The 26,876-nt window shown below is 35.3% G+C and overlaps 1 protein-coding gene across 3 annotated transcripts in view; it reads right to left on the reverse strand.

Moving 5' to 3' along the window:
• The window catches only part of VPS13A (vacuolar protein sorting 13 homolog A), a 213,835-nt gene that overhangs the window by 151,321 nt on the left and 35,638 nt on the right, over positions 1-26,876 (reverse strand). For all 3 annotated transcript variants that reach the window (XM_037030342.1, XM_037030343.1, XM_037030344.1), the window contains exons 10-17: positions 23,181-23,238; positions 20,439-20,566; positions 20,138-20,244; positions 17,110-17,281; positions 15,257-15,319; positions 14,619-14,751; positions 13,694-13,788; positions 13,170-13,312 (exon numbers count right to left, since the gene is read on the reverse strand). In XM_037030342.1, coding sequence (XP_036886237.1) covers positions 13,170-13,312; positions 13,694-13,788; positions 14,619-14,751; positions 15,257-15,319; positions 17,110-17,281; positions 20,138-20,244; positions 20,439-20,566; positions 23,181-23,238 — 899 coding nt within the window. The remainder of the gene's footprint in view (positions 1-13,169; positions 13,313-13,693; positions 13,789-14,618; positions 14,752-15,256; positions 15,320-17,109; positions 17,282-20,137; positions 20,245-20,438; positions 20,567-23,180; positions 23,239-26,876) is intronic.

Below are 26,876 nucleotides of genomic sequence, written 5' to 3' on the forward strand. Positions count from 1 at the left end.
ATCTACAGAGAATGTAAATAAAGTTATAGAACTGTAAAAATAAAAAAAAATATGTTGGAGGTAAAAATTACAAGTTGACATGAAAAACCACTAGAGAGGTCAGCATCAGATCTGAGCAGCCAAATCAAAAAAAAAAAAATAGTGAACTCTAATATAGAACAAGTGAAAGTACTGAGAATGGAGGAAAAAAACAGGAAGATGAACACTGAACAGTATCTAAGGTGGGAGGCCAGTAAGCAGACCAACACAGGTATGCTTCAAATCTCAGAAGAAGATAAAAAGAAAGGGACAGAAATATTTGAAGAAATAATGGCCCAGAACTTATCAAACATGGTATAAGCCATGAACCTAAACAAGGAAGCTGAACAAACTCTAAGATGAATTCAAAAAGACTTACACACAACACATAATTAAACAGCCAAAAGCTAAAACAAAGCAGCAAGAGAGAATAAACATCACATACACAGGACACTTAATAAATGAATAGCTGATTTATCACCAGAAACCACAGAGGTTAAAAGACAGTGAGATGATACACTCAAAGTGCTAAAAGGAAACACATGTCAACCAAGAATTCTATATCTGACAACACTATCCTTCTAAAATTAAAAAGAAATGAACATTTACAGATGAACAAATGCTGACCTAATTTGTCACTAGATTTGCCCTACAAGAAATGCTAAAGGGAGCCCTTCGGGCTAACAGGAGGGTTCATGCAGTAACAAACAGGCAGTAACTAGAAGCTACATTAAGAAATAAAGAATTACATTGGTAAATATAAAATCCAGCATTATTTTAGTTTTGTTTTCTAACTCTTCTATTTCCTCTAGGTTTAAAGACAAATGCATAAAAACAATCATATATCTAGGTTAATAGGCATAGAAAATAGTGAAAATAGTAACAAAAAGGGGACAAATTTACCTCTTGGGGAGCAGAGTTTTTGTGGGTTATTGAAGCTAAGTTAATATCAATTTAAACTAGATTGTCTTAAATTTAGAATGTTATCATATTTTTCAGACTATAAGATGCACCCCCTCCCATTTGGAACAACAGTGGTTAATGATGCCGTTGAGTTCTGTTTACTTTTACATTGGTGAAATATTATGTTATTTATGTTCTTCAATATTTTACCACATTTTTTGCTTCAATTTTTTTTCCTCTACTAAAACCTAGGTGCATCTTATGGTCCGAAAACTCTCCATGGTATCAATTAAGAAAGTAACTAAAGTGTATACAGAAAAAAAAATAGGAAAAATTGAAATGAAATCAAACATTAAAGAAGGCAGAATTAAAGTTGAGGGGAAAGGTATAAAACATACAGTAAACATATAGCAAATTGACAGAAGTCCTACTCTATTTACTTTAAATGTCAGTGGATTAAAGTCATCAATTTAAAAACAGAGACTATGAGAATAAGTGAGAAAGCATGATAAAATATACTGTCTAGAGAGAGACTCACTTCACATTCAAAGACACAAATATGTTGAACATGAAGGGATAAAAAGATATTCTATGCAAAGAGTAAACCAAAAGAAAGCTAGGTGGTTATATCAATAGTATACAAAATAATCTTAAAGTAGGAAGGAGGAAGATGGCGGCGGAGTAAGACAGAGGATTTCACTTCCCTCCACGCACCGGAGAAAAACCAGGCTGATCTGCAGAGGAGTGCAGCGGATACTCAACAGGGACCCAGCATATAGGAAGGCAGGACTCCAGAAAGTGTAGCGGACACTGAATGACCAGAGGTTGAGGACAGGAGACGACCGCAGATCAACAAGGTACAAGGGAACAGCGAAGAGGCTGCAGGTCCTCCTCAGGGGGCAGTAACATAAAATGGAGTAAAGACAGCCTCTTCAACAAATGGTGTTGGGAGAACTGGACAGCTATATGCAAAAAAATGAAACTTGAGCACCAACTTACACGGTACACCAAAATAAATTCAAGGTGGATAAAAGATTTAAATATAAGCCGTGAAACCATTAAAGCCCTAGAGGAGAGCATTGGCCAGAAGATCTCAGATATTCCATGCAGCAATATTTTTACTGATACGTCCCCTAGAGTAAGGGACATAAAGGAAAGAATAAACAAATGGGATCTCATCAAAATTAAAAGCTTCTGCATGGCTACGGAAAACAGTATCAAGATAAAAAGAGAAGCAACAGCTTGGGAAAACATATTTCCCAATGATACCTCAGACAAAGGTTTAATCTCCAAAATATACAAAGAACTCACTCGACTCTACTCAAAGAAGACAAGCAACCCAATTTAAAAATGGGCAAAGGACTTGAACAGACATTTCTCCAAGGAGGACCTACAGAGGATCCAGAGAAACATGAAAAGATGCTCGATATTGCTAGCTATCAGAGATGCAAATTAAAACCACAATGAGATACCACTTAACACCAGTCAGAATGGCTATCATAAACAAAGAAACAAACAACAAGTGCTGGAGAGGTTGTGGGGAAAAAGGGACCCTAGTTCACTGTTGGTGGGATTGCAGACTGGTACAACCACTATGGAAAACAGTATGGAATTTTCTAAGAAAACTAAAAATGGACCTGCCTTTTGACCCAGCAATTCCACTCTTAGGAGTATATCCTAAGAATCCTGAAACACCAATCCAAAAGAACCTATGCACCCCGATGTTCATAGCAGCACAATTCACGACAGCCAAGAGTTGGAAGCAACCTAGATGCCCATCAGTAAATGACTGGATCAAAAAGCTATGGTACATTTACACAATGGAATTCTATGCTGCAGAAAGGAAGAAGGAACTACTACCCTTTGCAACATCATGGATGGAACTGGAAAGCATTATGCTGAGCGAAATAAGCCAGGCGGTGAAAGACAAATATCATATGATCTCACCATTAACAGGAATCTAAACAAACCAAACAAGCAAGCAAAATACAACCAATGACACTCAAATATGGAACAGGCTGTCAGGGCCCAGAGGGGAGAGGGGAGAGAACCATAGGGGAAAAGGGGATGGACTCACATGAACAAGTATAAAGGACACATGGACAATAACTAAGGGTGGGGGGCGGAAATGGGAGGGAGGTGGGGAGCACTGGACGGGGGGCAGGCAGGGCTGAGAATATAAGACAGAAAACTATACTTGAACAAGAATTAAATTAAAAAAATAATAAATTAATTAAAAAACCAAAATAGTCTTAAAGTCAAGAACTGTTACAAAAGGTGATTTTATGATGATAAAAATGTGAATTTATCAAACATAATTATAAACATGTATGCAAATACGAAAAACACATGAATCACATGTTGACAAAACTGAAGGGAGAAACAGACAATTCTGCATTAAGAGTTAAAAGACTTCAATGCCCCACCCTCAATACAGGCAGAAATCCAGATGAAAAAAACAATAAAGTAATGGAGAACTTGATTCTATAAACCAGTCAGCTAGAACAGACATACAAGGAACAGTCGCCCCAACAGCAACAGAATACACATTTTTCTCAAATGCAGACATATGGAGCATTCTCCAAAATAGAACATATGCTAGGCCAAACTATGCTTTTCAAAATTTATAAGGAGTGAACTTGTACAATGTATCTTCTCCAATCAAAATGGAATGAAGCTAGTATATGTGCTGCCACAGTGAACACAGGAATAAGCTAGAAATCCTAGAGGTAAAATCCAAAGTTTCTGGTAATTTTCAGAAGGAAACATCTCAAAATTCCAAAACACATGGAAATTAAACAAAATATTCTTAAGCAATCAATAGTTCTAAAAATAAATAAGGGAAGTTTAAAAATACTTTAAAATGAATGCACATGAAAAACAACATGCCCAAACTTATGGGAAGTATCCAAAGCAGTGTTCATAAGGAAGTTTATATCTATAATGCAAACATTAAAAAAGAAAGATACCAAATCAATAAATATCCTCACTTCACATCTGAAAAAAACTAGAAAAAGAAAATTAAACACAAAGCTCCCAGAAGGGATAAAATAATAAATGAAAGAGAGGAGAAAAACAATGAAGAGAATAAAAGAAACCAAAAGTGCCACTTTTGAAAACATCAACAAACTGTACTTAAAGAACCTTTAGCTAGATATAAAATAAAGAGTGAAGATACAAAAAAAATCAGAAATGAAAATGGAGTCCTTATTACTGACCTGAGAGAAATAAAAAGAATTACAAGTATAAACAAATAGTATACCAAACAAAAATAGGTAGCCTAAATGAAATGGACAAATTCTTAGCAATGTACAGATTACATTAACTGCTTCAAGAGGAAACAGAAAACTGGAACAGATCTAAAACTAGTAAAAAGATTCGATTAGTAACCCAAACCTCCCAACATAGAACCATCTATGAGTGCATGGATTTATTGGTGAATTCTACAAATATTGAAAAATTGATACCAGTCCTAACATTCTTCCAGAAAACTGAAGAAAAGGGAACACTTCCTAACTCATTCTCTGAGGCTTGCTAGCACCATTCTGATATGAAAGCCAGGCAAAGACATCATCATGAGAAAAAAAAAATCGAGAGGCTCAAATCCCTCATGAATGTAGATGCAAATTACTCACAAACTCCTAGCAAACCAAATTCAACAACCTATTAAAAGACTTATACATAATGACCAGGTAGGATTTACCCAGAAATATAAGTGATTGCATATAAGAGACATAATAAAACAATCTATTAACAGAATAATTAAAAATAGCACATGATCACCTCAAATGATATAGAAAAAGCATTTAACAAAACCAAAAGTCATTTCATAAGAAAAATAAGAACCTCAAAAAATTGGAATACAAGGGTACTTTCTCAACCTGCAAAAGGGCAATTATGGGAAGCCTGCTGCTAAAATCAGTCTTAATGGTGAAAGACTGAAAGCTTTCCTCTAAAATCAGAAACAAGACAAGGATGCTGGTTTTTACCACTGCTAGTCAACACTGTTCTGGAAGTTAGCTGAGAAAAAGAAATCACAGATACCTAATTAGAAGGAGAGAAATAAAAATCTCTACTCACAGATGACATGATTCTATATATAGAGAGAAAATCCCACAGAATCTACAAATAATTCACTAGAGCTAATAATTCAGCAATATTGCAAGAGTCCAGGAAAAAAAGCCATATATTTATAGCCAACTGATTTTCAAAAAGGGTACCAAGACCATCAGCCAGGTGGTGAAAGACAAATACCTTATGATCTCACCTATAAGTGGAACCTAATAACAAAACAAGCAAGCAAGCAAAATAGAACCAGAGACACTGAAGTTAAGAACACACTGACAGTAACCAGAGGGGAGGTGGAGGGGATAATGGGGAGAAAAGGGGGAAGTGTTGTCAGAAACATATATAAAGGACACATGGACAAGCCAAAGGGGGGTAAAATCGAGGGTGGGAGGTAGGGATGGCTGGGTAGGAGTGAGTCAAGGGAGGGAAATGGAGACAAGTATACTTGAACAACAATAAAAACAAAAGAAAGAAAAATTTCCCCATTCAATGGGGAAATTGCTGAAACAAGTAGTACCGGGACATCTGGATATTCACATATAATTCATCAATTTCTACTCATTCTTCACACAATACACAAAACTTAGCAAAATGTGAATCATAAACCTAAATGTAAGAGATAAAACTCTAATAGTCTTAGAAAAAAATGCAAAATTAGATTTCTATATTCTTAAGTTAGGCAAACCTTATTAGAGATAAAAGCGAGAGCAAAGGAAGAGAAAAACAGATAAACTGAAACATATAAAAATTAAAGCCTTTTGCGCATCAAAGGATATTATCAAGAAAGTAAAAAGGCAAGCTAAATGAAAGAAAATATTTGCAAATTATTTATCTGATGACAGTATGATATTTAGAGTCTATAAAATATTCTTACAAGTCAATGAAAAAAGAATTACCAATTAAAAATAGGCTCAATGAAGACATTGAAAGATGACCAACAGCCATATGAAAAGATGCTTGACAACATTATGTAATGTTATGGAAATGTAAATCAAAGCCAAAATAAGAAATTCTCTTCAATAAAGAGACATTTTTTAAAAAATTAATGGATTAGTAATTGACTACAATACAAAAAAACCATAAAATCATGAACCTTCCCTTTTAAAATAATTTAAAAAGAAAAGCAAACCCCAAAGCAATCAGAATAAAGATGAAAACACTAAAATTTCAAGGATAATTAAATATATAATAAAAATAGAAAAAAAGAAAAAAGCAACAAAACCAAAGCTAGTTTTTTAAAAAATCAACAAAATTTAACGAAACTATGAAATAAAAGACTCAAAAAATTAGGAATGAAAGACAACATTACTACCAACTTCATAGAAAGAAAAAGGGATTATATGCTAATACTATGAACAACTATATGCCAAATATTAGATACCTGAGATGAAATGGACAAATTCCTAGAAATAAACAACCAAAACTGACTAAAAAAGAAACAAAAAATCTAAATAGACCCGTAACAAGTACACATTTCAATTACTGATTTCTCAAAGAAAGGCTCAGGCCTGATAATTTCACTGGTGAAGTCTTATCATCAAACGTTTCAAGATAAATCAATACCAATTTTTCACAAACTTCTCCAAAGGGAGGGAACACTTCTTAATTCACTATATGAGGAGAGTATCATCTTAGTATACAAACAAACAATCATAAAATTAACTACAGATCATTATTTTCTATTAATTTAGATGTATAAACTTATTTTTTTAATTTTTATTTATTTATCCTTAGAGGGGAAGGAAGGAGAGAGGGAGAGAAATATCAATGTATGGTTGCCTCTTGTGTGTCCCCTGCTGGGAACTGGCCTGCAACCCAGGCATGTGCCCTGACTGGGAATCGAACCGTGATTGTGTGGTTGCAGGCCCGCGCTCAATCCAATAAATCCTCAACAAAGTACTAGCAAACCAAATCCATCAATGTGTAAAATGGGCTATACACATGATCAAGTGAGAGTTATCCCAGGAATACACAGTTATTTTAATGCACAGACACAGAAATGCATTTGAAAAAATTTAACAACCTTTCATGACAATAGCAAGGCTAAACAAACTAGGAATACAAGAGAACTTCTCCAAACTAATAAAAGACTTAGCATCATACCTAATGGTTAAAAACTGAGCTCAGTAATAAGGAAAGGATGCCCATCCTGACCACTTCTTTTAAAAAAAAAAAATTAACTGTTTTATTGTTCAGGTACAGTCGTCTGCATTTACCCTCCCCACTCCCCCCCACTGCAGCCATCCCCACCTCCCTACCCTGATTCTACCCCTCCTTGGGTTTATCCACGAGTCCTTTATAGTTGTTCCTGAAAACACTTCCTTCCCCCTTTTTCTACCTTATCCCCTCCCACCTCCCCTCTGGTTACTGTCAGATTGTTCTTAATTTTAATGTCTCTGGTTATATCTTGCTTGCTTATTTGTTTTGTTGATTAGGTTCCACTTAAAGGTGAGATTGTAAGACATTAGTGTCTTCAACAAATAGTGTTGGGAGACCTGGACAGTTACATGCAAATAAATGAAACTCAATCACCAACCTACTTTACACACAAAAATAAATTCAAGGTGAATAAAAGACTTAAATATAAGTTGTAGTCCTAGAGGAAAGTCCTAGAGAACACCATAAAAGTCCTAGAGGAAAACATAGGCAGGAAAATCTCAGATATTCCATGCAGCAATATTTTCACTGATATGTCCCCTAGAGCAAGGGACATAAAGAATAAACAAATGGACCTCATCAAAATAAAAAGCTTCTGCATGGCTAAAGAGAACAGTATTAAAATGAAAAGAGAACCAACTGTATGGGAAAACATATGTATGTTTTCCAATATATCATTGGCAAACATATATTTGCCAATGATACCTCAGACAAGGGTTTGATCTCTGACCACTTCTAATTCAAAATAGTAGTGGATGTTCAAGCTACAGTAATTAGGCCAGAAATGAAAGAAAAGTTATCTACATTGGAAAATTAGAAGTAAAATTATCTATCTGCAGATGACATGCTCATATATGTAGAAAACACTAAAGAATTCACTAAAAATTATTGGCACTAATTAACAAGTTTAATAGGTTATAAGACACAAGATCAATATATAAAAATAAATTGTATTTTTATACACTGGTAGGAAATTCAAAAATAAAATTAAGAAAATAATTTCACTTATAATACTCTGATAGAGTTCACTATACACTACCCTAGAATATGGTACCTTGGCATATTGAATATTTTAAGTCGAAGGAGTCTGAGGAAACAGCCAAAGCAGAAAGGTCACTCTGACTTTCTCCTACCCTTGTCACTCAAACAGATCATAAAACCCTCATGTGTGAGGTGTTCCAACAACACCCATATGAAAGGAGATCCTTATCTCCAAAGACAAAGAGATACTAACAAGAATCCTACCAAACAGGCCTGCTGTGTTTCCCCAGATGTCATAACCCTTTGACTTAACATATTCCTCCACACTTGTTTACTCTTCTAAAACCTAGCGTAAAAATAGTCAAGTCTAACTAGTCTTTGGCTCTTCATTTCCTCATGAAGGCTCCTGTGTCGATGTAAAATAATTCTGTATATTAAATAAATCTGTATGCTTTTCTCTTTAATCTGTCTTTGTCAGTTTTCAGACCCAGTCAGGGACCCAAAAAGAATCTAGGAAAAATTTTCCCTCTCCTACTGAATCAAAAACAATAAATTACATGAGAAAAAAATTAACAAAAGAGGTATAAGACTTGTACCCTGAAAACTCACACTGCTGAAATTTATGAGGCTATAAATAAATGGAAAGACATCCAATGTCTGTGGAATGGAATTCTTAATGTTGTTTAGATGTCATACTCCCCCAAATGATCTCCAGATTCAATATAACCCTTATCAAATCCAAGCTTTTTTGTTTTCCAGAAATGGACAAGATAATCCTAAAATTTACACAGAAACTCAAGAGACACAGAATAGCTAAAACAATCTTGAAATGGAAACTTTGAAAACAAAACTGGTGGGGTCACATTTTCTGATTTCAAATTTTACTGGAAAGGTATAGTAATCAAGACAGTGTGTACTAGCACAAGGTTAGTAATATGTATCTACGATAATAGAATTAAGAATCCAGAAATAAATCCTTACATTATGATAAATTCATTTTGATAAGGGAGACAAGATCATCCAACAAGGAAAGTATGAATAGCTTTCTCAACAAATGTTGCTGGGACAACTGAATCATCTCATGTAAAAGAATCATCATGTAAAAGATGAAACTGGGGATTTCGGCCAAGATGGAGGTATAGGTAGATATGCTTCACCTCCTCACAAAATCAAAAGAAGGATGACCACCAATCTACAAACAAAAAACAACTAGAACTGCCAGAAAATGGAAGCCTGAAAACCAATGAGTTGAAGAAGAAACACTCATCCAGACAGAGACGGCAGTCAGTGGAAAGGATGCCCAGCGAGGCAGCAGCTGGCAGAGCAGGCCATCCCACATTTGCATGTGGATAAAAAACCCAGAAGAACAAATGGGGACACAGCAATCCCTGCCCAGGACAGACTGCACAACGCAGTGTTCCAGCACTAGAAAAATAAAGCCTCATAATCTCTAGCTGTAAAAACCTGTGAGGGTTGTGGCAGCAAAAGAAACTGCCAGTCTCTCAGGAGAGTTTAAGAGACCTACAGGGTCCTAGAATATACACAAGCCCACCCACTCAGGAATCAGCACCAGGGAGGCACCTGGAAGGGCACGGTTTGCTTGGCTCTTCCCCAGCTTTCAGTTACTTCCCCCTCTCTGGCAAGCATTGTTGCCTCTCATTGTTCCCTGTCTGACCCCCATCCTTATAACCTCTGTATGTAAAAATCTGTGGCAGTTGCAGTGGCAGGAGAAACTGCCAGTCTCTCAGGAGAGTCCATTAGAACTCTAGGCCCACAAGGTCCTAGAACATACACAAACCCACCCACTCAGAATTAGCACCAAGGCAGCAACTGTAAGGGTGCTAGTCACTTGCAGGAAGTGGGGGAAATGACTGAAAACTGGGTGAGAGCCAATTAAGTAGCACTGTTCCCTCTCAGACCCCTCCCCACACTGCATCACAATACAGAGAAGTGGGTTGTCCCACCCTGATAAGATCCTGAGGCTCTGGCTCTTACAATGTAACAGATGAGCTGACAAATTCCAGAGACAAAGAAATATGGCCCAAATGAAAGAACATACCAAAACTCCAGAAAAAGAACTACGTAACACAGAGACAGCCAACCTATCAGATGCAGAGTTCAAAACACTGGCAATAAGGATGCTCACAGAAATGATTGAGTACAGCCACAAAATAAAGGAAGAAGTAAAGGCTATACAAAGTGAAATAAAGAACAATATACAGGGGACCAAAAGTGAAGGGAAGGAAGCTGGGATTCAAATCAATGATTCAGAACAAAGGGAAGAAATAAACATTCACCTGGGACAAAAGGAAGAAACAAGAATTCAAAAAAAAATGAGGAGAGGCTTAGGAACCTCTGGGACAACTTTAAACATCCAACATCTGAATCATAGGGGTGGTAGAAGGAGAAGAGGAAGAGCAAGAAATCGAAAACTCATTTAAAAAATAATGAAAGAGAACTCCCCCAAGTTGACAAAGGAAATACACATACAAGTTTAGGAAGCTACAGACAGTCTCAAACAAGCTGGACCCAAAGAGAGCCACACTAGACACATAATAATTAAAATGCCAAAGGTCAAATATAAAGAGAATTTAAAGCAGCAAGAGAAAAGAAGAGAGTTACGTACAAAGAAGTTCCCATAAGACTATCAGCTGATTTCTCAAAAGAAACCTTGCAGGCAAGAAGGGACTGCAAAGCAGTATTCAAAGTCATGAAAAGCAAGGACCTACAACCTAGGTTACTCTATCCAGCAAAGCTATCATTTAAAATGGAAGGGCAGATTAAGTGCTCCCCAGATAAGATAAAGTTAAAGGAGTTCATCATCACCGAGCCCTTATTATATAAAATGTTAAAGGGACTTATCTGAGAAATTGAAGATCAAAACTATGAACAGTAAAATGACAACAAACTCACAGCTATCAACAAATGAATCTTAAAAAAAGAAAAACAATGAAAACAAAAACTAAGCAAACAACTAGAATAGGATCAGAATCAGAGAAATGGACATCACATGGAGGGTTTTCAGTGGAGAAGGGAAGGGGGGAATAGGGAGGAAAAGTACAGGGAAGAAGAAGCATCATTGGTAGGTATAAAATAGACGAGGGGAGGTCAAAAATGGTATAGGAAACAGAAAATTCAAAGAACTTATACGTGCAATCCATGGACATGAACTAAGTTGGGCAGGTGATGCTGGAGGGTTCGGGGATGCAGGGAGGAGGGGAGATAAAGGGGAAAATTGGGACCACATTCGTGCTTCAACAGATACCATTGAAAATGAAAAGAAAATAATAGGAGAAATTAATTGAAAATCTATGATCTGATAAAAGGCTTACACAAATATAAAGAACTCTTACAACTCAATAACAATAAAGAACACCTAATTTAAAAATGGGCAGAAGAACTTAAACATTTTTCCAAAAACTACAGACACTAAGCACATAAAAGATGCTAAACTTCATTAGCAATCAGGGAAATGTGAGATAACACATTATCTCAAAACCAGTGAGATACCAGTTTATATCCATTAGGACAACTGTATTCTAAAGGACACATGAGTGTTGGCAATGATATAGGTAAATTAGAAATCTAATACACCACTGGTAGAAATGAGAACATCTGGCAATTCCTCAAGAGGTTAAACAGAGTTACCATATGAGACAACGATTCCATTGTGTAGATATATATCCAAGATAATTTAAAACTTATTGTCCATGCAAAATATGGGCCATGAATATTCATAGATTATTATCTATGTATATTGATAGATCTATGCATATTGATATGTATATTGACTGTATTATGTATAACAGTCAATAAGTAAAATCAATCCACTATTCATCATCCGATGAATGGACACGCAAAACATGACATAACCATGAAAGGTAATATTACTGGGCAACAGAAATGAATGAAGAAGCATTAATTCATGTTATACCATAGATGAACCTTGAAAATACCATGCTAAGTGAAAGAAACCAGATAGAGCCATATATTGTATGATTCTATGTGTATTAAATGCCCCAAACAGATAAATGCTCAAAAATAAATCAGTTGTTGCCAGACACAAGGTAGGAGGGAATAAGGAATGACTGCTAATAGGCATTAGGATTTCTTTTTTAGAGTATAAAAATGTTGTGGAATTAGCTAGTGGTAATTGTTGCACAACCAGATAAACATACTAGTGTAATTTGGTATACAATACAGTGTCACAAATAAACGAATTCTACACTTTAAATGGATGAAGTGTATATGTGAATTGTATCTCAGTAAAGCTATTTTTAAAAACAAAGGTAGCCCATTGGTGTGGCTCAATGGATTAAGCACTGGCCTGCTAACCAGAGGGTCAACCAGTTTGATTCCGAGTCAGAGCACATGCCTGGGTTGTGGGCAGGTCCCTAGTAGAGGGCACTCTAGAGGTAACCACACAAGAGAGGGAGAGCCGTTTCTCTCCCTCTCTTCCTCCCTCCCTTCTCCTCTCTCTAAAAATATACAAAATATTTTTTTAAAAACAGTAAAATAAAGACATTTCTGGAGGAAAACCAAATGGTTAATGCTGTTTCATTCTGTATAGTGTGACTGCTGAGATTTTTGTGTTATTCCTTAGTGTCCTTCTATGTTTCTTGAGCATACAGTTTTATATTGACTATATTATTTTAATAATTATAAAAATGTATTATTGAAAAAACTTAAGTTCCTAAAAATACAAAAGGATACATTAAACTGTAGTACTTTTAAAAAAATATTATAAAATTTGCCCTGGCTGGAGTTGCTCAGTGGACTGAGTGACAGCCTGCAAACCAAAGGGTTGCTGGTTTGATTCCCTGCCAGGGCACATGCCTGGGTTGCAGGCCAGGTCCCCAGTAGGGGATGAGCAAGAGGCAACCACACATTGATGTTTCTCTCCCCTTTCTTCCACCACCCTTCCCCTCTCTCTAAAAAAAATAAATAAATTTAAAAAAAAGAAAATAACTAAAATTATAATCTAACTCCCAACTTCACAGTGAAATTTTCTTATAGATAAAAGAAAATAAATCAATACTTACTTAATTGCTTGTGCTCCCGGTCTTTGTACAATCAAAGTGCTAAATTCTTCTACTACAATATCTAACAGCTCCGGTTTTTGTCGTTCTTCTCTTAGGACGATAGACATACTTTTCAAGTGTACATAAAATTTCATGGCTTCAAACTAGAGTATATTCGGAGGAATAAAATTAAATAAATAAATAGACACACACACACACACACACACACACACACAATGAAAATAACAACCACTCTTATTTACATCCTATCTAGGATGTAAATCCACATCCTAATAGGTTACACATAATCTATTTTTTCCAAAAAACAGAAAATACTTTAAAAGCAACCCTTTATATCTTAAAGAATCACCACATAACAGTACGAAGTACAAGACAATATTTATCCCTACCTTAAAAATTAAAAAACAACAAGTACAGACCCAGAAAAACATTAAAGAAAAAGACAGCAACACGTATTTCCTAAAGGATTAAAAACAGGTATCACTATCATTAAACAGAGATAGTAAAGCAAGAAAACCTCTTACTGATTTTGGCAAGGTTGGGTCAACTGCTGTTTCACTATAGCCAATTGCTTCATAGAGTGAGGTTTTTTCTTCAGGTGTTAAGATTTCTTCAAGACCTACAAATTATACAAAAGTGTTTTGTGTTTTTTAACTGATACCAAGATAAAACTAATCCATAAAGTAGTTGCCTCTAATAAATTAGATGTAAATTTATTCTCTTTTTAAGAATACTTTCAAGAAATTATAGTTACAGTGTTAGAATGGCATTGGCAATTTTAGAAGGATTACTCTCCAAGAACATAAACTTCTAAGTACATAAACTTAGCAATATGCACTTGTAAATATTGGTATTAAATAAGAGTGTACATAATGGCTAACCGTATTAGGCACTTAATGACATTGTGCTAGGCAACACACTTAGCACACAAAGTAGTATTAATCTCATAATTTCCCATCTTACAAATGATAAAATTGAGACTCAATGATCTTAAATAATTTACCAGGGCCACAATGTTCGTAGTGAAGTGATAGGTCCATGCTATAAACCCAAACCCCTAAGACTCCAAAGCTATAATCTTAAGCATTTGGTTGGGAAACAAAAATCTTTCCAAGAAATGATGTGGCTTCAATAAAAACCTGAAATGATTTATACAGATTCAGAATTTTCATTTATCTGTTATTGTGCTATATGCATTTACTTAATCCCATGGGCAGTTCTTTTGCAAACACTAGTAGGATAAAAAAATATTTAATTTTTACTTGGCATATACTTACAATGTTTTAATAGTAATTTTATTGATAAAAAGGATAAAGTATATATCATGTGTATATATACTTACCATGCCTATTTACAGAATTTTCTGCAAAACAATTTTCATACCTGAGAATTAGCTACATTACCATACCTGATGATTAACTGCACTGCTATAAAATGAAATGAACATACTTCCAAGTTTAATATCCGGTTGCTGTTCTTCAGTTTTTGATTCTGACCAACTCCACAACCAGTTAAACCATCCTTTATTTTCCTCTGTATCTTTTGTTCCTTCTCTGTAAATCCTGTAACCAGCTTTCTTTACCTAAAATAAATAAATTTTCAAATAAATGAAAAATTATCCCTTATTTAATAATCTAAAGAAATAAAAACCTGACATTTCAAAACTTGTCTACTTCAGTAAATAAATGTAAACAATATACAAACTGACAAAAGAATGGAATAACTGCAATATTAGCCAAACATAAGAATTAAGATTACCAGGCCATTAACCCTACTGTCTTATGAGCAAAGGTAATTCCAGAAACAAAAGCAAACAAAAAAATTGGCTTTTCATTTCCACCATGAACTCTGAGTATTTGATAAGTCCAATAACTTAGAAAGAATATTTTTCCAATAAAACCTGTCTGATTTCAATGGATGTAGCAAAACATTAAATTAATTTATCTTGTAACAAATACAAAAGAGCAAATTTGAATCCCTTTTAGGAAATACTATAACACAGCACCATATTAATAACATCACAGCACTTGTCAAATCTGTATCAATCTAGGTTTACATTTACCAACTGAAAGATAATCTGAAATTACCTCAACTTCTGCTTGTTGTCTCACTACAGTTATACTGAATACATCCAGGGTCTTTTCCAACTCCTAAAAATATAAATAAAAATGTGTTTACATAAATAACTTTAGTATATATAATCTGTCAAACTGCTGTGCTAAAGATACAATGGGAAGCATGAAGCAGATCATCCATCGACAGAATATTTCTATTAAGTTCTGAGAAGTAATAGTTTTATATATTTATATTTATTTATATAGATCAGCTTGGAAATTAGTAATAATGAAAAACCTTGTGAACAAAGAAATCTTATATCATGCATGTAAGTTACAACTGTAGAAGACTTATGAAATAACATTCTAAAAGATCCCATACATGCACTGTGTAAAATGACTTTTATTTGGGTTTTAACCATAGCTAAGGATAAACATAGTGTCACTTTCAACTAAAAATACAATTACAAAACCTTCATATTATGTGCACAGCACAGTATTATATGTCATCATGGAGATACTCCAAATAGACCTATATACACTTAAAAACTTGTTTTTAAATTGTATACTTTTCAAAGTTGTTCTGGCTATTGAAATAAACTGAGATAAGCTAAATCTTTCACCACGTTGCTCTACATGATGTCCATGACTACTTTTGAGAGTTTCATGTTCATTCTACTGAGCATGACCTACTAAGTTATTTCCCTCCCAAAGAGAAGCAACCATGACCTAACTGTTTAAAAAACAGCTCAGGGTTCTACTGTCCAGCAGACTTATCTCAAGTTAAGATCTAAAACTAAGTAAGCAAACCCTGGCTGGTGTAGCTCAGTGGATTGAGCGCGAGCCTACGAACCAGAGGATCACGGTTCAATTCCCAATCAGGGCACATGCCTGGGTTGCAGGCAGGTTCCCTGCAGGCCAGTTCCCAGCAGGGGACGCATGAAAGGCAACCATACATTGATGTTTCTCTCCCTCTCTCCTTCCCTTCCCCTCTAAAGATAAATAAATAAATAAATAAATAAATAAATAAAAAACACTTTCTTTAAAACTAAGTAAGCAAATCTGTAACTATCTCAAAAGGCCTCTAAAAATTTAAGCATTTATATTAGCACAGGTTTTCAGAAAGTCTCCTACTTTGAAAATAACAATAAAACTCAGTCTTTAGGTGTTGCTAATTGGAAACTGGCCTGGATTCTGGTTAGTTATACTTTATCCATCTGTAAAACAGTCCCTTCCAGAATACACTATAATGCTAAAAGGTAAGATGACTAATATTTAGAGAACTCTCAAGATAAATAATTGAATGTAAAGTTGCTGGTAAAAATTAGAAATGCCACAGGAATTAAAAGAAAAAGAGCCCTATGTGGGCAGAAAATTCAGAAAAGAGACTGGGACTTATGCAGAACTTGAGGGCTGAGTAAAACTGGGATAGGCAGAGAGATGAGAAAGGCGGATAGAATACATGAGCACAGATATGGCTATAAGCATAAAACGTATAGAAGACAGGAGATTGTTTGATTAATGCACAGTTACATTGTGGTAACCAAAAGGAAAATACACTAGTGACATAATGTAAGGCTTAGAAACCAACACAGAGAAATTGGAATCAATGCAGGAAAAACTTTTTAGGCTTCTGAAGTTGAAAGTGTCTTAATACTATAAAGCTTCAAGTTACTATTTGCATAAACCCAAATCTCCAGATTGAGAATAATATAAAATTCCAAAAGTTCGCAGGGAAACAACACCAAAGCTTACATCACCCAACTGACTTTAATCAGGAACAAAAAAAAAATCTAAGTAAAAGAGAGACAGAGAATGCTCAGTCAAAATTAGAACAAATACTCAAAAAGTACTAAAAATACTCAACAATTTTTTTAAATGCTAACCTCCAAAAGGCTGAGAAGTTCACCAGGTGGCTTCTTACTTGTTATTTTTTTCTTATATAGTTCTTTGTATTGCTTCATTTGTTGCCTATGTTTTCTAACATGCTTCCATGACCACATCCGTAAGCGGGGGCAAACATTTACTTCAAGAATACCGTGTATGGCATAAGCCCACCTAGTTAAAAAAACAAAACAAAACCCCCACACTTAATATGCTCAAACCAACCGTATGAAATAGTTAATATTGCTTCTGTTCTAACAATACATATCATTCAGAGAGTACAAAAATGGTATATTGTCTGAGCACTTGCTTTTTTCAAATATCATACTTACTTTCACATTAATTAATCTCTTCTAAGTGAAAATAAGCAAATACTTTAATTTTGTTACAATAAATAAAGGTCTACAGAAAAACTATTAGAGCATTAATTAGCAAATAGAACTTTAGTCCCCTAAACAGTAATTAAAAGAGTCAACTGGAAGAATAATTACAATTTCTAGAAACTATGGAAGAATTTAGTAACTAGAATAACAAGACTTCTGAATTTCAAAAAAGAATAGTTACTTTATACACTCCCATAACCTTTGCATGCTCAATATGTTTCATGTGTATAATAAAGAACTTTAAAAATGTTTAAAGAAACTGATGGACAAGTTGAATACAGTATAATTCCAAAAATACAGTCGATAAGTTGTATTTTAGTATCTCCAGTTGTAAATTCCATTATAAGTGGAACCTAATCAACAAAACAAATAAGCAAGCAAAATATAACCAGAGACAAAGAAATAAAGAACAAACTGACAGTGACCAGAGAAGAGTGGGGAGAAGAATAATGGGGGAAAAATAGGGGAAGGGCCATCAAGGAACATGTATAAAGGACACAGACAAAGGGGGTAAGATCAGGTGGGGAGGCGGGGATGGGTGACATTGGGGGCTATGGTGGGTGAAAATAAAGACAACTGTACTTGAAAAACAATAAAAAATTCCCTTAACTGAATTTTATTAACATAATATGCAAAATCAGCTACATAAATTTCTAACTGCAAATCAAACTACAGTTTGTATTAGCCTTTAAAGAATCTTTTAAAAAGTCAAGAATTAGCTTTTCTGCTGTATTTTTTAAATCTTAAAAAAAAAGTTTTAGCTCAAGCAATTCCACTTATGGATATCTACCTGGAGAAAATGTACAGATAAATAAAAAATATATGCATGCCCCAGTTCACTGCCACGTTATCTACAATACCCAGGACATGGAAACAATTTCAGTGCCCATCGATGGAAAAATGAATAAATAAAGTGGGGTTATACGTATACAATGAAATACTGTATTATTCAGGCATAAAAAATAGAATCTTGCCACTTATGATAACGTAAATGGACCTTGAGGGCATTTTGCTAAGTGAAGTAAGTGAGAGAAAGACAAATACTGCATGATCTCACTTATATAGAGAATCTTTAAAAAACAAAAACAAAAAAACTGAGCTCACAGACACATAGAACAGATTGGTAATTCCCAGCGGTAGGGTTTGGGGTGGGCAAAATGGGTAAAGAATGTCAAAAGGTTCAAGCTTACAGTTATAAGTCACAGGGATATAAAATACAGCATGGTGACTATACTTAATATTGTACTGCATATATAAAAGTTGCTTACAGAGTAGATCTTAGAAGTTCTTTTCACAAGAAAAACTTTGTAGCTATACATGGTATGAATGGTAAGTAAACGTATTATTGTGATAATTGAATCATTATGTCATACACCTGAAAGTAATATAATGTATGTCAATTATACTTCAATTTATTATTTTATTGATTATGCCATTACAGTTGTTCTATTCCCCCCTTCATTCCCCTCTACCCTGCACACCCCCTCCCCCACAATCCCCCCCTTTAGTTCACGTCCATGTGTTGTAAGTTCTTTAGCTTCTACATTTCCCATACTATTCTTGCCCTTCCCCTATTTTCTACCTACCATCTATGCTACTTTTTCTCTGTACCTTCTCCCCACTTCTCCTCCTCCCACTCCCCTGTTGCTAACCCTCCATGTGATCTCCATTTCTATGGTTCTGCTCCTGATCTAGCTGTCCTCTTGGTTTGCTTTTGTTTTAGGTGTGGTTGTTAATAACTCTGAGTTTGCTGTCCTTCCACTGCTCATATTTTTATCTTCTTTTTCTTATATAAGTCCCTTTAACATTTCATATAATAAGGGCTTGGTGATGATGAACTTGAATTTGATCTTATCTGAGAAGCACTTTATCCATCCTTCCATTCTAAATGAAAGCTTTGCTGGATAAAACAATCTTGGTTGTAGGTCTTTGGATTTCATGACTTGGAATACTTCTTTCCAGCCCCTTCTTGCCTGTAAGGTCTCTTTTGAGAAATCCCCTGACAGTCTGATGGGCACTTCTTTGTAGGTGACTGTCCCCTTATCTCTTGCTGCTTCTAGGATTCTCTCTTTCATTTTAATCTTGGCTAATGTAATCATGATGTGCCTTGGTGTGTTCCTTCTTGTGTCCAACTTCTTTGGCACTCTCTGAGCTTCCTGGATTTCCTGGAAGTCTATTTCCTTTGCCAGACCGGGGAAACTTCAAGTAAGTTTTCCACTCCTGGCTGTTCCTCTTCCCCTTCTGGTACCCCTATAATTCAGATGTTGGAACGTTTCAAGATGTCCTGGAGGTTCCTAAGCCTCTCCTCATTTTTTTTGAATTCTTGTTTCTTCATTCTTTTCTGTTTGGTCATTTTTTCCTTCCTTCTGGTCCACTCCCTTGATTTGAGTCCCAGTTTCCTTTCCATCACTATTGGTTTCCTGTGCATTTCCCTTCATTTCAATCAGTTTAGCCTTCATGTGTTCCTCTAATTTGTGGCTATAATCAACCAATTCTGTGAGCATCCTGATCACCAGTGTTTTTGAACTGTGCATCTGAAAGGTTGACTATTTCTTGGTCACTTAGAATTATAGGCTCTGGGGCTTTGAGCTGTTCTTGAGTCATAATGTTTGGTCTGTTTGCACTGGTTAAATTTAAGACATCTTACCATTCTCTGGCATGGTTGTGAACAGGTACATCAGGTCTGAATTTCCTATATGGTAGATTTTGTGTCATCATATCAACTGATTCAAGAAGCTCCATAAGACTGAAATACTATAAAACAAAAAAAAATTAAAGCTCTTACATGTTTCAGGTTTTTTCTAATCACTGAAAACAAAAGTCAAATTACTGACTTACTAAAGAAAATTTTACCATGTAACATTAAGAATTTTTGGAAAACACTTAAAATCTTAGTTCCATTTCTATCAAACTATAACTCACAGTTTAAAATGCATTTAAAAAATCACCTGTGGTTTATTAAATTCAATTGCTATGTCATGTAGCTCAACATCCAGGTTTATCTTGGGGGCAGAAAAGTCGAAATCAGATCGGCGATTCATCTGAAGTTTGGCATTAGCAGATATGGGGCGAAATACTGGAAAATAATACAAATTTTAATAAACTAAGTTATATTTCAAGAGTTTCAAAGTACTCAAGGGATCAAGTTGAAAATACTAATTTCCATGTCTTATATATCCTTTCCACAGTCTCCATATTTCCCCAGGGCTATGATTTGGTCAGGTGAACTGTCACTTAATTGGTGAAAAGTTCCTTTTTTCCTGACCTATAAATCACATTGTCATCTGTAAGTACAATAAAGTCTAACTAAACTCCCCCTCAGGACACTAACATAAGCTGTGAAAGCAAGAATGCTCTCTAAAAGGCAAAGTAGTCCAATAAAGTATCCTTAAAAACAATACACAGTTTTAAGGAATGAAGGTACATGAGAAATGCAGGAAAAGAGATTACACAAGGGTGGTGAATAGTACAATAATTAGTAAATAAATAATACGAGAATAAACTGTTTCATAGACTCACAACTGTAAACCTGCTTTTGCCCACCCCATATTAAACACTGACTTTCATTATATAATTATGATTTCTGAATTTCTGATCAGTTTCTCTGTGTCCATCTGTTTCCCCTTTTAACTTGTAAAAGAAGAAAAGATGAGTGAGAGTTTGCTCAGGATAACCCCCTTGGCTCAACTCATAACCTAAGACAGATTTCTTTCAACTTTTTGTATTAAGTACCAAAAAGAATGAGAAAAACACAGAGGGAGACAAGTAATAGCAGAATCTAAATAAAGATCAACTATTAAATTATAATCTAATGATACTATAGCTCTCATTTTAATCATCCCTGAGGCCTAGCACTTAATTTTTTACATATTAAGCATTCAAACATACTTTTAAGTTGAATGGAACATTAGCATAAGCAATAAAAGACAATTTTAAAAAAGAGAAAAAAAAAGCTATTCACTAAAAATCATCAGTTAAATTCACTATGGTACATCTATACAACAGAATACTATACAGTTAAAAATGAGAAATCTTTATACGTACATATATGGAAGGTACAGTAAGTCTAAAAAGTATATGTATAAAGTAAAAATATCAGTATTTGAAAAACAAAATTATTCTCTCCAACTTTAATCCTTGTTCTACATCAAAGTTATACCACCCATACGTCACTAGGTGTAACCAACTACCCATCTCTGTGCTACACACCCTCTCCCACCTCTCTCTTAGACTTTAGCTGTGGCAACTCTAATTTCCAAGTGATTTCAATACACAAATGGTCTTTCCAAAATCATGGCCTCTCAGTTCCTTAGGTTCCTCTACCCTTATCTCACCTACTAGACCCAACTGCACCACTATCCTCAACCACCCTATAAACTTGGTCTCAAGCATCAAACTCTCCTTACCACTACCACCTATCTCTCTAGTGTTCCAATACCAAACCTTCAAGTTCTGGGGGATGTACCATTCATTGATCCTCTCTCTGTCCTTCACCTCTGCTTCATTTTCTCAGTTCCCTCCCTACCGTACTGAAATGCTATGATCAATTACTTCAATAATCCCAACCAGTGCGCCATGGCCATGCCTTTCCCAAAAGTCCTAGATCTCAGTGCTGAGGAAGGCAGACTCTCCTTTTTGGACCCTCCATCTAAGTCATTGATTAGGAGCTATTTCTTCAACCTACTGTTCCTTGATTCTTTCGATTTCTCTCTACTTTTCAACGATATTCCCCTTGTTAATCCAATCCCCTGTTACACAAATTGTAATGTTTAAACTGTCCCTACTCAAAATACTTTGTGGTTCTCTCTCTCTCTCCTCATTGGACCCTGACTGATACAGTTGAAAATGACATTTAGGAAAGAAAAAAAAGTCAAACCTAAAGTGACAGATTTGAGAATCAACACACATTGCAGACAATCCCATCTGTTCTTATGTTTTCTTTGAGGAGAGAATCAAGAAAATGAAACCAATTCAAAACCACAAAAATAATATTTTAAGAGTGAGCACAAAAGGAGCCACTTCAAAAATTAATAAAGAATATTTATAAAAATAGAAGTATACAAAAACATACCACTAAAGTCAGAAAAAGAAATCCTTTCAAAAAGGAGAGTCATGGTTAATGACATTGTCAGCCAATCCAAGAACTAAGTTATCCACTGCTAATCAGTAGATACTGAGTGCCTTCAGGGTAAAAGAAACAGCACTCCATTTCTCTGCATATTTTAATAACTTATTTCTGATTGCTAAAGTACTATATGTTCATTTAAGAAAATTTAAAACCAGAAAAAATATAAACAGAAAAATTTTAAGTAGCCATTTTTTTTTAATTGTAAGCTCACACTGTAGACAACAGCAGCTAGCCTCACTAAACTGTATCTGCCGTGTCAAAATGTCTTTAAAAGGTATCATAATTCTTATTAAGTAGTCCTTAGACACTTCACAATTTGTTAGCAACCCCTCTTACTGGACATTATTCTTTCCTGGTTTTGATTGGTTTTGATATATAGCCAGTAGCTCAACAACAATGAATAATAAATGTGTTTTGCTTCTGTATATACATATATGTATTATAAATACATTTAATTATATAAGAAAACTGTCATAAAATATCACAATAATATCAACAATGTTTATTTAAAATTTATGCTGACTAAAAAAATATGTAATTTTTATTTTGGAAATGTACTTACCAAAATCATAACCACCTGGAACAATATTTTCATTGACAACGCCAGTCTTCAAGCTGTCCTATTAAAAAACAAGTTGCTTTTATTTCTATTAATGCCAATATACCTTTATCTTGACAAAATCCTATTATAAGAAAAATTAAAGTTTAAAGTTTTTTTTAAAAACAAACTTAGGAGGACTTAGATATAAAAATATTACAGTGGTTAGCTAATATTTCATTAAAAACAATAACTCATAAAATAATATCTTAGAAATATTAAGATTTATGTGTCTGTTTAAACATACTTATACACAAGCACATATATAAAATTTAATAAAATGCAATATCCACTTATGATTAATATGCTTGGGTATAATAAAGGGTTTATATCACAAACCTGCAGCTAATAACACACTCAACAGTAAAAAGCTGAAAGCTTTTCCTTTAATATCAGGAATAAGACAAGGATGCCCCCTGTCACTACTTTCATTTAACATTGTACTGGAAGCCATAGTCAGAACAGTTAAGCAACAAAAAGAAAGAAAAGCCATCCAAATTGGAAAGGAAGAACTAATACTGTCACTGTCTAGATAACATGTATTATTCATAGCATCTCCAAAGACTCCACTCAAAAAAATCTGTTAGAATTAATATGCAAATTCAGTAACGATGCAGGATAAAAAATGTCTTCTACACTAGTATCAAACTATCAAAAAGTAAAATTGAGGATTGGATAGGAGTCATAGACAGAAAACTGTACTTGAAAAATAATTAAATAAATTTTTTAAAAAAAGCAAAATTGAGAAAACAATCCCATTTATAGCTTCATCAACAAGAATAAAATACCTAGGAATAAATCTACTAAGAAGGTGAAAGAGGCCTGAAAACTATAAAACTATACATTGAATAGCTCAGTGGATTGAGCCCCGGCCTGCTAACCACACATTCGCGGTTCTATTCCCAGTCAGGGCACATGCCTGGGTTGCAGGCCAGTTCCCGGCAGGGGACTCACAACAGGCAACCATACACTGATGTTTCTCTCCTTCTCTCCTTCCCTTCCCCTCTAAAGATAAATAAGTAAAATCTTAAAAAAAGAACAAAAAAAACCTATACACTGAAAACTATAAAACTTTGATGAAAGAAATTGAAGATACAAATAAATAGGAAGATATCCCACACTCAAGATTGGAAAAATTAACATTGTTAAAATATCCATACTATCCAAAGCAATCTACAGATTTGATGCAATCCTTATCAAATTTCCAACTGCATTTTTCACAGAAATAAAACAATCATAAATTTTGTATGGAAACAAAAACACCAAATAGCCAAAGCAATCTTGAGAAACAAGAACAAAGCTAGAGGCATGACACTTCCTGATTTCAAACTCTATTACAAAGCTACAGTAATCAAAACAGTATTGTACTAGAACAAAAGCAGACCCATAGATCAGTGCACCTGTCAGTCTCTAACAAAACAGGGAATCCAGAAATAAGTTCCTACACATGCTTAAATAACTTACTACACAGAATTAAAGTTGGAAAAACTGGACAGACCACATGCAAAACAATAAAATTATACCACTATCTTACACCATAATAAAAAATTTACTCAAAATGGATTAAAGATTTCAATGCAAGGCTGAAACCATAAAACTTTTAGAAAAAACCATACATGGTAAGCTCCATGACATCTATCTTACTGATGACTTTTCTGGATGTCACTCCAAGAACAAATGCAACAAAGACAAAACAAATGGGACTGCATTAAACTAAAAAAGGGAAACAATCAACAAATTAAAAAGGCAACTTACTGAATGGGAGAAATTTGCTATTCATATACTTGATAAGGCATTAATATCCAAAAAACATAAAGAACTGATACAACTCAAAAGTAAGAAAAACAATCAATCTGATTAAAAAACGAGCAGAGGGTAAAAGAAAACATACAGATGGCCAAAAAATGCTCAACCTCACTAATCAGGGAAATACAAATCAGATGACAATATAATATTACCTAATTCTTGTTCAAATGAGTATTAACAAAAAGACAAGAAATAACAAGTTTGGAAAAAATAGGGAAAAAGAAAACCTTTGTGCAATGCTGATGGAATGTAAATTGGTGCAACCAGTATGGAAAACAGCACGGAGATTCCTCATAAAAATTAAAAATAGAACTACCATATGACCCAGCAATTTCACATCTGAGTACTCATCCAAATAAAACAAAAATACCATCTCAAAACTGTGAATTCAGTTCACTGCAACATTATTTACACTTTTATACAATATAGAAACAACTAAATATCCACGAAACAATTAATTAAGAAAATGTGGCCATATATATAAAATATAACTTAGCCTTAGAAAAATAAGGAAATCTTCCCATTAGAGACAACAAAGGTGGACCTTGAGGGCAGTACACTGAATAGACTATGTCAGGCAGAGAAAGAAAAATATTGCATGACCTCACTTATATGTGGCCTCTACAAAGAAAACTCATTAGGTACTTCCGCCAAGATGGAGGCATAGGTGGAAACACTGTGCCTTCTCCCACAACCAAGTTTGAATACAACAAAGGTTTGGAGAAACAAAGACACAACCAAAGGACAGAAAATTGAATTATACGGAAGTCCGACTACATCTAACCGTTCAACGGGGACAGTAAGAGTAGCAGAGCCAGCAGCGAGCAGGGTCGGGCAGGGCAGGTCCCCCGACCCAGGAGCGGAGGCAGCCCGGAACCAGTTGGGGTGAGGGGCAGACCGCGGGCGCATATTCGTGCACAGTGAGACAGACCACGCAGGCCCCAGGGGGCGAGGGCTGACGGCGGTGGCACACTCGAGTGCAGTGGGACAAAACGCGTGGGCCCGGTGATGGCAGCAACTGTGGCACCGGTGAGGGCCATGGTGGCAGGCGGCAGACAGGACGCCACAGTCCCTCTTTCACCCCGCCCCCACATACAGCGTCACAACCCAGCGACTTAGTTGCCCTTCGGCACTGGTGAAGGCTGGGGCGGCAGGCAGCAGATGGGACGCCAGAGTCCCTCTTTGACCCCACCCTCACATACAGCGTCACAACCCAGCGACTTAGTTGCCCTGCAATACCAGTGAGAGCCATTGTCCCTCTTTGACCCCAACCCCACATACAACGTCACAACCCAGCGACTGAGTTGCCCTGTTCTAGTGAACACTTTAGGGCTCTGATCCTGCTATGGAACAGGCATGAACAACCCGAAAGATGGTGCAAGAAGAACTCAAAGTCCCAGAGCCAATAAATCTAAGCGACTGAGAAATTGCCAGCCTCTCAGAAGCACAATTCAGGACACTATTTATCAGGATGCTCACAGAACTGGTAGATTATAGTCACAAATTAGAGGAACAAAGTCACAAATTAGAGGAACAAAGTCACAAATTAGAGGAACATATGAAGGCTAAACTAATTGAAATGAAGGGAGATGCACAGGAAACCAATAGTGATGGAAAGGAAACTGGGACTCAAATCAAGGGAGTGGACCAGAAGGAAGAACAAAACATCCAACCAGAAAGGAATGAAGAAATGAGAATTCAAAAAAATGAGGCGAGGCTTAGGAACCTCCAGGACATCTTTAAACGTTCCAACATCCGAATTATAGGGGTACCAGAAGGGGGAAAGAAACAGCCACGAGTGGAAAACTTATTTGAACAAATAACAAAGGAGAACTTCCCCAGTCTGGCAAAGGA

This window comes from Sturnira hondurensis, unplaced genomic scaffold (genome assembly GCF_014824575.4).
Source record: "Sturnira hondurensis isolate 20B ecotype Veracruz unplaced genomic scaffold, ASM1482457v3 Scaffold0020642, whole genome shotgun sequence".
Taxonomy (NCBI): Eukaryota; Metazoa; Chordata; class Mammalia; order Chiroptera; family Phyllostomidae; genus Sturnira; species Sturnira hondurensis.